Source organism: Lissotriton helveticus, chromosome 3_1, assembly GCF_964261635.1.
Source record: "Lissotriton helveticus chromosome 3_1, aLisHel1.1, whole genome shotgun sequence".
NCBI lineage: Eukaryota > Metazoa > Chordata > Amphibia > Caudata > Salamandridae > Lissotriton > Lissotriton helveticus.
The window spans coordinates 1,827,107,112-1,827,120,349 of record NC_136061.1 but is presented as its reverse complement, the minus strand read 5'-3'; the positions used below and the strand labels follow the sequence as shown (position 1 = coordinate 1,827,120,349).

At 44.7% G+C, this 13,238-nt stretch overlaps 1 protein-coding gene across 2 annotated transcripts in view; it reads right to left on the bottom strand.

The window, feature by feature from the left end:
• Nucleotides 1-13,238, bottom strand: part of LOC144823871 (cytosolic 5'-nucleotidase 1A-like) — a 114,641-nt gene that overhangs the window by 23,845 nt on the left and 77,558 nt on the right. For both annotated transcript variants that reach the window (XM_078682753.1, XM_078682754.1), the window contains one exon: nt 1,920-2,098. In XM_078682753.1, the coding sequence (XP_078538879.1) occupies nt 1,920-2,098 (179 nt within the window). The remainder of the gene's footprint in view (nt 1-1,919; nt 2,099-13,238) is intronic.

Sequence of the window (13,238 nt, the reverse complement as noted above, 5' to 3'; positions counted from 1 at the left end):
ACTACGTCACTCTATTCTACGCCACGGTGCTTTAAGCCACTACACTGTGCCACTGCACTCTACCCTGCACCACTGTACTCTACCCTCTACCATTCCACTCTACACTGAAACAATCTACTCCTCACCACTGCACTCTAAGGCATTGTACTCTACGCCACTCCACTCTATGCCACTGCACTCTACACTGCGCCACTCTATCCCACTGCGCTCTATGCCTACGCCACTCTACTCTAAACCACTGGACACTACAACCACTTCACTCCACACCACTTTACTCAAAACCAATGCACCCTACGTCACTACAAATGCCAACTACTTTGCACTACACGCCACCATACTCTACAACATTCTGCTCTATTCCACTGCACTCTACGCCACGCTATTCTAATTTGCACCACTATATATACTCTACATCACTCCTCTCTGCACCACTCTACCCTGCACCACTACACTTTATACCACTTCACTCTGCGTCACTTTACTCTGCAACACTGCGCTCTACACCAATCCATTTTAATCTACTATGCACCACTGCACTCTGCAACACTCTAGTCTATAGCACTGCACTTTATGCCACTCCACTCTACTCTGATTCAATCATCTCTATGCCACTGCAGTCTACGCCACCCTATTCCATTCTGCGCCAATCCATTCTACCCCACTCCACCACTCAATTTAATACAGCTGCACTCTATGCCACTGCACTGCACTCTACAACACCGCACTCTAAACCACTGCACTGTAAAACACTCTACTCTGCAGCACTGCACTCTATGCCACTCTACTCTGCACCACTCTACGTCAATGCACTTCATGCCATCTAATCTACTGTGCACCACTATACTGACACTGCACTCTATACTACTCAAGCCTAGGCCCCTCTACTTTGCACCACTTCAGACCACTCTACTCTACTCTACCCTGTACCACTCCACTCCAAACCACTTCACTCTTATCTGAAACAATCTACTCTACACCACTGTACTCTTCGCCACTCTACTCCACGGTGCGCCACTCAACTGCAATCAATGCGGCGCCACTCTACTTTATACCACTTTACTCTATTCCACTGCACTCCACTCTACGCAACACCCTCTATGACACTCCACTCTGCTCTATACCAGTCCACTACACTCTATACCACTCCACTCTAGGACACTCTACTCAACTCTGACACTGCTCCACTCTACGTCCTTCCACTCTATGACACTCTACACCCTCCATGACATTGTACGATACTCCATGACACTCCACGTCACTCAACTCTACTGAATGCCACTCCACTCTACGCCACTCCACTCCACTCTCCTTTACCCAACCAACGTTTAGCCATCCTGAACAGCATCATTTCTGGTGTACAACATTGCTAAAACATATTGGCAAAGCCAATGGCTCTTGCATAGGTGAAACCTATTGGCATTGCCAATGCGTTTTTTGACCTATAGTTGCCCACTATTTAAAATACACACACAGAGTGGGCTTTGGCACCCTCCAGAGGAGTATTTTTGCCTCTACCCTCATGCCATTAGCTGTTTGTCAGCACCTCCTATTGGGTGCTTGCTTTCGTATCTGACTTGCAGTGTTTACACAAAACAGCCATTTTTTAAATGTAGAGGCTTTTTTAAAAACATCAGGACTCGAAATGCAAGCCAGACCTACTGGCTTTGCCAGTATTTGTTGCAGAAGCTTTCTAGATAGTTGGTATGCTCTAAATTTTGATTGACAGGGTGAGTCTATTAAAGCCAGGGTCCTAGCTGGAGAGTTCAGATTTGAATTATAGATTTTAAGAGGGTTTATTTTGTGTGGCCGAGGCCAGTATGTAACAGCAGTGGACAGAAGAGATGCTAAATGTGGGTAGCATGTCAAGCTATGTTTTGAGATTCAATGTTTTATTTACACTTCGCCACTAATGTACCCACCTTGCCCATTGGCACAGTTTCCATGGACTTCTCGTACTTCACAGCTTCATCTAGGCCTTTCTCCCGGAATACTCGGTCGGTCTCATCCGAGAAGAGCACAGAGTCGCCATCGAATGCCACCCGGAGCTGATTGGTAGGGGGATGCAGTTCCTGCTGGAAGAGCATGGCAGCCGACACACCTATAGATGCAAGAGAAAAGAGATTACCATGAAGTCATAGGTAAAAAAAAAGCTGTTCAAAGGTACAGCGACTAAAAGAGCAATTCATAGACAGAGGGGTGAAGCAGAGCCAGTTCGTGGGTGCGGAGGATGCCCACTTAAGGCAGAGAGAGTGGCAGAAATCAGAAACCAATCTGTGAGGAATGTTCTAAAAACACCAAGGGGGAACACTTCTTTGATACAGGAAGAAGCAAGTGTGGATTGCCCTCCATGCAAATAGGGATATGCGTGAATCAACAGTCATAAAAGCAAGCAATGGATGTTTTGTTGGGTTAATATGGTTGGGCTTTGTGGCCAAAGCAGTCTGGTCTCAGCTGGTGCATTTGAGATGAATAGAGAGGTTAGCCAGTTTTAGGGAAGAGACACACACATGTATATTCCCAGATCCACCTTTTTCTGCGCAACCTCGCTGATTCACTTTGAAATTTTCATCTGTCACCAACTAACCCCCACCCAACTTATTATGGTGGCACGTATCAATGCATCAACATTTCTTTTTACTAAGGAAGGTATATTGTTACTGGCCCAATATGATTTCAAATGCATAAGACGGTACAAGTGCATCCCACATGTAAAACCAAAACCGCTTGCAGAGTTGCGGTTTATAGATGCATGCCACTTGCATTTTTGGTGCCTGTGCCAGTAATTCTAATGGATTCTTCGAACCGCAGATTCTTCACTTTTACAATATCCCCAGGTGCCAGACAGGTTCCAGAAGATTTAAACAGAACTGTTCCCTCAAGCCAGCAGCTGGCGCTGTGCAGCTTCGCATTGCCTTCATTCTGCCCTGGAAGTGACGATAGAGCTGCATATAAGAGCAATCCCTGTGCGCCAACGTCTGTTGCTTTCTTTCCACACCTTTGTACCTGGATCCGGAGCTCGCTCCCCAATTTTTCTCCATCAGTTGATAATAGCAAACTTTTAAGTCCCCCGCCCCTACAGCATCAGCCTCCAAGCCTCCTTAGTTTGCCTTAAGTGGCACCAAACCACCCTGTGGGATTAGACCTTTCCTCCAACGGTGGCTAAATATACCAGACAGGTGGGTCTTTTAGATAGCTCAAAGAGGCTATGCCCTTCTATTTCTTTCTGACCCGCAGCATTTCCCACCGACATTAGTGATTCTTTCAGAGGAGCACCAATCCATCCTGCTCCAAGAAGTGCAGGCTCTATTGGACAAAGGAGCCATAGAAAGGGTTTGGCCCTAGAAATAGGGACTGGCAGTTACTCCCACTAGTTCCTCATACCAAAGAAGGACAGAGGCCTTCATCCTATTTTAGATCTCTATACTCTGAACATGTTCATGTGGAAGGACAAATTCAAGATGCTTATGTTGGCACACGTTCTGTCTGCTCTGGATTCAGGTGATTGGATGGGGACTGCCTGCAAAACACCTACTTCCAGGCACCCATCCTGCAGTCCTACAGACACTTTGTGCGGTTCAAGGTGGGTTAGGAGCCTTTTCAATTTGCCATGCTCCTCTTCAGCCTCGCCAGTGCCCCCCAAGAATTCATGAAAGTGATGGTGGTGATCGCAGTCCACTGTCAGAGATTGGTTATTACAGTTTCCTCTTATCTTGACGACCAGCTGTTGAAGGCAGGCTCACCACAGTCTGGCCTAAACCACCACTATCTCTAACAAGCATTTACAATTAAATGGTCTCGTCTTTGTTAAAGTTAGAGCTATTGGCATTGCAAATGTCATTTTTTTCATTTATTGTTTTTTTTTTAAACCGATAAATATATGGTATTGTCATTTACAATGGCAATAGGTACGCATTAGAGAGTAGTAGAGAGTATTAGCAGTGATTAATAGTTAGTGGAGAGTGACTAGTTGATTAATAGAGAGTATACTTGTATAGAGTAAAGTAAGAGTGAGTTGTAGGCAATAGTAGTGAGTAGTGTAGATTAGTGGAGAGTAGTATAGAGTGAGCAGTAGATAGTGTGTAGAGAGCGTGTAGGAGTTAGTGAGTAGTAGAGACAGAGTAGTAGTGAGTAATGAAAAGTACTAGATAGAAATAGATGTAGTGTAGTGAGTTATAGATAGTATATGGAGTAGTATATCTATTTAGTAGAGTGAGTAGCGAATTAATTTTAAAATAGAGTATATATTAGAGAGCAGTAGTTAGTATTTTTTTGTATTAGAGTGTAGTAGAAAGTAGTAGAGTAGTAGAGAGTGAGTATAAAATTGTGGATAGTGTAATTTAGTGAGTTGTGAGGAGTATGACTTGTATGTAGTAGAGTAGTTAGAGGGTATATTAGTGTGATTAGTTGAGTCAGTAGTAGAGTGTGAATTGAGAGTATTAGAGTAGTAGAGATTGAGTAAAGTGTGAGTAGCTTACAGTAGTAGTAGAGTGAGTAGTTCGTAAAGTGTAGTAGAGTATTAGATAGTTATAATTCAGAGTATTATAGTGAGTAGTAATGAGTAGCATTTTGTAGATATCGTTTTTAGAATAGTTTGAGTAGGGTATTATAAACTGATTATTAGAGAGTTAGTAGTAGAGAGAGAGAGTTGTAGAGTGAGTCATAGTGAGTAATAGAACGTTTTATACAGTGTGTAGTAGAGTAGTAGTGAGTACTATAGAGTAATAGGTATTAATATTGTAGAAACTTAGTAGTATAATTATTTTGAGTAGTAGAGAATTATTAGTGCGTAGAGTAGTAGAGAGTATTAGGATTAGGGTATTAAAGAGTATTTGAGTGAGTAGTATAGAGTATTTGAGGTGTGACGAGTCAGTAGTATATTGTAGATATAGTTATTAGTATAGTGTGAGTGGGGTATTATAAACTGAGTAGTAGAGTACAATGCAACGGTCTCTCCTTTGCAAAAGGTAGAGCTATTGGCATTGTAAATGACAACATTTTTATCTATATGTTGTTTTTGAAAACAGATTAATAAATGGTATTGTCTTTTAAAATTCCAATTAATAGCCTAAACTTGCCTAAATGCAATACCTATTGCATTGCAAATGCTTGTTAAACTGAGCAATTGTTTTGTCTTTGCTTCAGGGAGCAGGGAAGATAAAACAAGAGTTTGAATCGCTTCAAGGCTGAGTCAGCCTTTCATCCCTCCAAGGTGGATCCATTGATTAACATATGTTGAGTAATAGTAACATCTGTTATTTAGTGTGCTAAGAAATAGCAGAACTGTGATATTTGATACTGTGCAAAAAAAAAAAGATCAATGTTAAATATATGGTTCTGACCTTGATAATGATGCACAGGCAGATTTAGAAAGCGCTGCTATGCTTTTACCAATGGCAGTTTGTGCGCTATACAAATGCCACTAACATAAAAACTAAGCATCAAAAAACCTCAAGCATAGCTCTTGCTGTGTAAGCATCAATGGAATATGAGGCGTTTTAAGGATTAGAAAAAACAGTATCGTAGGCTGTGCAGACCCAGGAGAAAGACTAATGCAGGGTTAAAAACAACATTCAAATATTGGAGTAGAAAATGAAAGGAAATGGCACATTTAAGATCGAAAGAGCCTTATAATGGTATTTGTTGCGCTGGAGAATATTTTCTTTGGCAGTTTCAGTATTCATCACACACTAAACTGTACATAATGAAGTCTGGCAACAAGAAGAATTTACAAGGCAGTTTACATTGTCGTGTTTTTCGGTACACACTTCCGCAGCCGATTTGATTAAAATCCAGGACTGGGATGGGAGTTGGGTTCCCCTTCTAGGTTTCATCCTGGCGTGAATTAACCGCTGACAATGCACCGTGAAAAAGGCGCTCTGCTGCAACTCTGAGCAACCCCCGACGCTGCACCCTGCCTGAGGAACAAAGTGTACACAAAACTACCGCGGTCTGGATAGTGGTGCCAAACATTTCCATACACATGTTGCTACCCGAAAATAGATTTGTTTTGTGTATAAAAGTTATTTACGAGTCCAAAAACTTTTATTGATGCTTGAAGTGGGTTTCCAAATGGATGCAGAGTTGCAATTTGGAAGAGATGTGTTGTTGGTCTATTCCAAACTGCAAATTGATATCATATGTATGAACAGTTTGCAAACAGAACTCATGTGCAACACATACGTTTCCAGCGTTTTAATTTGAGATCCACATTAATTATCACTGCAGAATAAATTATTTAACCCCAGTGAACAGCAAGCTGGCGTAAGAAAACAGATATCAGTCTGTTTCTTAAAATGCTGGCTCCGTAGTTCGTTTGTGATGAGATGCAAGGAAAGGCTTGAGCCTGAAGATGGTGTGTGTATGGCAGAGCTTGTGAGGAGGCAGTGCTCTGCTTCGACTCCTTCACGCCACACCGAATATTTACATACCACCACTGAAAGACTAGGCAGCTGTCCAGTCCCACTGCCGGTGATCTTACAAGTTAGAATCGGACCAATGCCATCATGCTACCCAAACAAAACAGCGTTGGTTTTGGCACGGTCGGTGACGGCATAGCATTGGCATCGCTTAGCTAACACTACTAAAGTTAGTTAGTTTACAATGACTGTTTAACTTCAAATCTTACCGTTAATCGTGTGGGGCCGGTCGGCAGGGACACACACCTTTACCCAGCACACACCTGTTGTTCCCGTTTGTGTTGAGAGGCAGGCGGCGTTCTCGCCCGAGTTTGCGGCACACAGGGTTTCTGAAGACGGGCCGAGCCCTGCGTTGATTTGGGAAAGAAGTGGACCCAGTTGTTTAGAAACGCGCCAAGAGGGCTCGGTGGCGCTAGAATTGCGCGTGTTTATTTCAGTTCCGAGCGGCACGTTACCTGTAGTATTGAGAGTGGTTTTTCCAACTGAGTGCAGTGAAGTAAATATACTGCGCGCTAAGCCTCCCGCACACTATGTAAACCCCCATTTGAGTGAGTTTATCTGCATTATGGAGCTCTTTCAAGGATGGCTGCACTGCCACTGACTTTGCTTTAATCAGTACGTATGCGGCGGCCTGGTGCTGTCTGCTTGCAACAGTACTACCAGTCTAGGCCGCAATCTGCCAGACCGTCAGTACTGTCATGTGGTACTGTTGACTATCTGTTTGCCACTTGACTTGCCAGAGGACGGGCAGCCAAAGTTCGGAACAGACACACTCAGTACTGAAAACACTGATGTATTTGGGCGGGCCGTGGGATGGGACTGGAGGGTTCAGAAGGGATAGGCAGAGGCTGTGCGCACGGTAACGCGCACATTTTTTCACTTTGCCACTCCTATCATAACCACCACAGCAGCGCAGTTTCATCATGGACGTTAAGTTAGCCCTGCAGCCCCGGCCCGACCGACGATGATAAGGGCAGAGCTGGGCAGCCTGTGTGCAGCAGCAGGAATCGATCAACTGTCTGGCAGCCAGTAAGTACTGCGTCTGCATAAACTAAGAAGGGCCGCGCGGACCCGTGGCCGCCATGATGATGACACATATTAGATTTATTATTAATTTGAATATATTCCCTTGGAGTTGGGCAGGGCTTTCTGCAGGACAAGCGATTAAGAAGTGAGTCGCAAGTAAACGTCGTGACACTGTGACTCACACTCGGCGAGATACATGAAAAACAGGGGAGGAGGGCGGTATGTTTGCATCTCTGGATGTGTGTGTGTGCGTGCGTGTGTGTATGCGTCTGTCTGTGTTTGTATGCTCGTGTGTGCGTGCCTTCGACTGGCCTAAGTAACGCTGTGTGTGTGCCCGCACGCGAAGCACGTCCACACACCCTATGCGGCTCGTGCACCGGTCTGTCTCCCTTGAGAGACAACTCGACGACAATAGGTCTCGAGAGCGAGACCTAAAAAGCAGTGTGTGCATTAAACAGGGTTTCAAATACCGTCAGAAACATACACACTAACAGGACCAATTGAACGGGAGACTACGGATTTTTAAAGCAAACAGTGGCTGTATTTTAGCTGTCTCTCCTCTAAAATCGCATCTTTTACAATGTTAGAAAACTGAGAAAATAATATCTCACTATTTGTATGAATGTCTCTTGCTTTTCTGTTTTGAAATGTTGCCATGTGTGAAACAGCGTCATCTTTAGCTTAAGAAATCGGAAATTTCCCATCTAAAATATTGATATGCATGAGACCCCACTCGCCAAACAGCTGCCTGAATAAATATTTCGAAATGTCAGAGCGGAAAATAAATAATATTTTCATTAAAACTGAAGATGAGCTTGCAGCTACTCTCAACAGTTTACCTTTCGCTTTCTATGGTGATTTGCTGGCCGTCCAATACGGCTGCGCGTTTGTTGCAGTTTGTCCTTCCGGGCCGCCGTACGTCACTGTCACATCTGCGGCTCTTCGCCGGAGGAAGTAGCCGGACCAGGGAGGCGGTTGTTGGATTCATCACTGCAGAAACAGGTATGTGTCGGCCGTAGAGTGCATTAGCGTTTCTGGGTCGGTGGGACAATTCAAGGGAACACAGAGGGGAGCCTTTCTCAAAGAGAAGGCGCGGTGTGCAGCACTGGGTGTGTGTGTGCGTGCGTGGGGGGGGGGCGGCGGCGGTGTGTGTATGTTTGCGCGCGTGTGTGTATGCGTCTGTCTGTGTTTGTATGCTCTTGTGTGCGTGCCTTCGGCCGGCCTCAGTGACGCTGTGTGTGTGCGCACGCGCGCGAAGCGTGCCACACACCCTAAGCGGCTCGTGCACCGGTCTGTGTCCCTTGAGAGACAACTCGACGACAATAGGTCTCGAGAGCGAGACCTAATAAAAGAGAGGGACCCAAAAACCAAGGGAGTAGGGTACCATAAGACAAAAGTCAAAAAATAAATTCCCCCTTGGGCAATATTCAACCTAGGCAATCATTAAGCTCACCAGACATAAACATCAACATATAACATCACCTAAGGAAATGCAGAAAGAATATTTGTATGCAAAAGATATACAGTTTATTAAAACAAATTAAAATCAACTGAGACTGGTACTCAGTAGGCCTGACAAATACATCTATTTCGCAGCAAAATCCCCGATACGGAGGCGTATGCCCCGTCTGGACTACCATTGGTGTCTTAGAATCGCAACCCTTAACAGGGGTGGTTTGAGTGAACTTTTTGATTTATCGGCAACTCGGGTTGATATTCGTGCTGTATCTGAGCTAACCCTTTGCTGTCTCAAGTAAACGGCGTGGCAACATGGTTTAAAAAGAGAACCACTATATATTGCAACGTTCTGGGGATTGGATCTGACTTCCAGACCCTCTTGCTGCATATCAAGAACGGTAGAGTCTGTGTTGTGTTACCATGACATTTTCTGACTACACTTCCCAGTAAGGGGACTTACACAACGAATATCTTGAAAAAGCTGTATGTACCTTAAGAAAAGGAGGGCGTTCCGCAGATAAAGATCGTGTATTTAGCTGCATTACTGTGAAAGAAAGAAAGAGAGCTTAAAGGCTTGTTTTTAAAGGGATGGTTAATTATATTATCCTGAAGAAGGTGATGGCTATATATTGATTGCCCACCGAAACGCGTCGATGCACAAGAAAAGGGAGAACTACTTTGAGTTTTGGGAGACATAAAATACTGATGAAATAATAAGAATAATGATTAGTTTATGATCTCTGATCTACCTCTGTACTTTCTCCCTTTTACTAATAGGAAACAATTTTTCCTTATTCTTCTGTCCCTTGATTTGTTTTTAAACTTGTACTTTTACCTGTGTTTTATTACTATTAAATGATTTGATTTATGTATATGTATAGATGTATTTGTCAGGCCTACTGAGTACCAGTCTCAGTTGATTTTAATTTGTTTTAATAAACTGTATATCTTTTGCATACAATTATTCTTTCTGCATTTCCTTAGGTGATGTTATATGTTGATGTTTATGTCTGGTGAGCTTAATGATTGCCTAGGTTGAATATTGCCCAAGGGGGAATTTATTTTTTGACTAAACCACCACTAAACAAGGGTGAACCTTGGGGTTCACTATAATCAAGCCAAAGTCACAGCAGAAGGACTGGCTCTGCCTGGATGGTGTGCCGCCGTCCCCCAGTTTTCAACCGATGACAACACATGTGATAATTTGACAGAGGCGCTGGGATGCAACCTGACTGGGGGACAGTGAGTCTGGTAATGGGGATTAGGGCATTGGAGCCCTTGTGGGTGGTGCATGGGGGCTCCTTTAAAGTTCCGCAGGTCGACCCAAGCCAAGACTTGTCTCCAGGTAATGTTGTGTGACTTATTTGTTGTAAATGTTAACATGGTTGGGAAGACAGACACCTCGGAAGTTAGGGAAGCTGGTAGTTTAAAGCCTGCAGCATGAGGGTGTAGGGAGGGGGAAGTTTATATGGGAGGTTGGGAGGGGAAAGGAGCAGCACATCATCCACAAGGAAGGCCATCACCTAAAGGGACTTAATAGAGAGGGAGAATTCCAAAAGACTGGTTATGGCTGAACTCAGGACACAGCAAATTGGTGAGGGGCTCCCCCCCAACGTTCTGTCATGGAATGGGAGTAAATTGAAATGGGGAATAGTAACCAAATACATGGCCAGGCATGATCTGGATGTGATTTTGTTGTAAGAGACGCACTTGGTGGGAAATAACTGAAAGTTCCTCAGCCAGGGTCTCTATATACTCCTATACCATGCAGGCTTTTCCAGGATTTTTTGGATGAGACCGGAATGGCCAACATAGGGAGGGCCCGTAATCCGCAAAGACGACAGCACTCCTATGCCTCCAATGCCATGGGGTCAATGTTTAGGTTGAACTATCTGTTGGAGCTGCACCACCTAGTGTGAGTCTATGGGAACACAGAATATCTGCCCAGAGAAATCTCAGACCATGCCCCAGTAGTGCCAACACTCTGGACAAGATTACCCAGAACTGAGAGGTGGTGGAGATTAGACCCCTGGGAACTAACAGATAAGAGAATGTGTGACATAAGGCAAGTCACCAAATATTATTTTAAGGAGAATGTAGAGTTAGTGTGCTCCAGCGAGACAATTTGGGAGGCATTTATAGCAGCAGTGAGGAGGGGAACTGATAACCCACACAAGCGTAGAAAGCGAGAAATGATGCCGGAAACTGGAAGATGAGTTGGTCAGAGGAGAGGTGGAGTATGTGTCCCCACCCTACAAGGGAAAGGGCACTAAGTCTTGAGACGCAGAGGGCAGAGTGCTAAAGCTAGAAAGCTGCCAAAAAAGGAGGAAGGCCAAAGAAGGGTAGAAAGAGTGTTCACTCCGGGGGTTGCCCTAGAGGAGACCCCGGATCAAAGAGCAAGCCTTTGCAGACCACTCGACGGGACTGTACAGCTTGACACTAGATGGGTCTATGCCCGACATGGCATAGTTTGTTAGGGAAATTGGTTTGCCACCACTGGGAGGAGGTCCTAAAGATGGAAATGACAGAGGAAGAATTCTCCCAATGAGATGGCCCAGCTTATTACCCGAAGGACCCAGGCCCAAACAGGTTCCTGCTGGAGATCTTCAAGGGGTGAAATCCTGTATGTGGGTCCCCATGAAAGCGATGTTTGTAGAAGAACTGTGGGAAAGAATCCTACTAAAGGATTTGAGGCAGGCTGATATACTCCTTATCCACAAGGAAGGGAAACAGAACTGTGCCTTCTATAGGCCGATTTCCCTACTGAATATAGAAACTATAAGCAAAAGCAAAGGTGCTTGCATCTAGGCTCATGAAGGTAGGCTAATAGCCTCCGACCAGTCAGGTTTCATGCCCCACACAGGGCGACCAGACATAACGTGCAGCACCTGTCCAGCTGTCTAACCAGGAGAGACCGAATTGGTGAGCCAGTTTTGCAGATAATAATGGACACTGAAGAAACATTTGATTCTGTACAATGGCCATATCTGAAGGCAGCCCTTCGGAAAAGGGGCTTTGGACAATGTTTTTGGAATTGGTAGGGCTGCTGTATTGGGAACCACTGCCCTGGGTCTGCGTAACAGGAAACGGTTGAGGAAAGTTAGACTCAGCAGGGGTATCATACATGAATGCCCCCCATCACCACTCTTGTTCTGGCGTTCAAGCAACTGGCCTTTTGGATCCGTGTTAGCACAATTCTCAGGGGCTTGAAATGGGACTCAGACTAAGAAGATATGATAGAGCTTTCCGCGGATGATATAATACTATATGTGGTCGACTGGAATGCTCTATCCCCTGTATTCTGCATCCTTGAGGTGTTCAGGGCATACGCTGGGATCTTTTTTAATTGGAGACAAAGTCGATCATTTTCCCCTTGAGAGACTGGCTCCCACCTAGCAAGGGAAGTTATCCAGGATGGGGTTCAGGTGACTGGGCATTTACGGCAACAAAAGCAAAGAGAACAAATGATGGACAGAATGCTGTACAATGCAAACATTCACCCCCAGTCACAAATATCTGTATTTAATCCATAATTGTTTTGCTCACCATGCCACCCCACTTTGGACCCAGCTGTATGCAATTCAGTCTTGACCCTGCTCCTTATGGGAAGAGTCAAGCCTGAACTGCCAAGCTGGCTGGGTCCAAATTGGGGTGTCATAGTGAGTAAAAAAACAATGGATTAAACCCAGATCTTTTGACTGCAAATGGTTGGAAAATGTCAGCACTCTGTCAATCATCTTCTTGTGTTTGATATGTTAGCCCTAAGTGGACAAGGGTATGCCCAGACATGGGTCCCTTGCTCGCTGTGTCACTGGATTCAAGCTAACTTGGCTGATGAGAGTTGTTACCCAAGACCTGTCACAGGTGTTTTCTTCTAGGAGGTTGCTCAGCTTGGATATCCCAATTGTGTCCCACTGTCTAAATACCTTCAGCTTCCCAATTTCTTTGAGGCACGTTCCTACCCAAACGGACATCTCTGAGTAACCTGTGTGCCTCATTTAGTTAATCGCTCCACCCCTTTCCAGGCTTCAATAGTTATCTGGGCTGACAGCAGCCCAGATGACTATTTTTATTTCACCCCTTCCCCTGTAGAGGTAGTTTAGGTATAAACGGGCTTATAATTGGATTCTCTCTAGTGCATATGTCGTGTGATCTCCGGGGATATGACCCAAATCATTGACCACAATTAGGTGTGCCACCCAGTAATATTCCTCGATGTTGGGGAGGGATATGCCCCCATTATACTGATTTTGCTGCAGTGTTCCCAGCTCCACCCTAGGGCAACCGCCCCCCCCCTATTCTATAGCAGCATCCCAACTTCACCCTACATTTTAACAA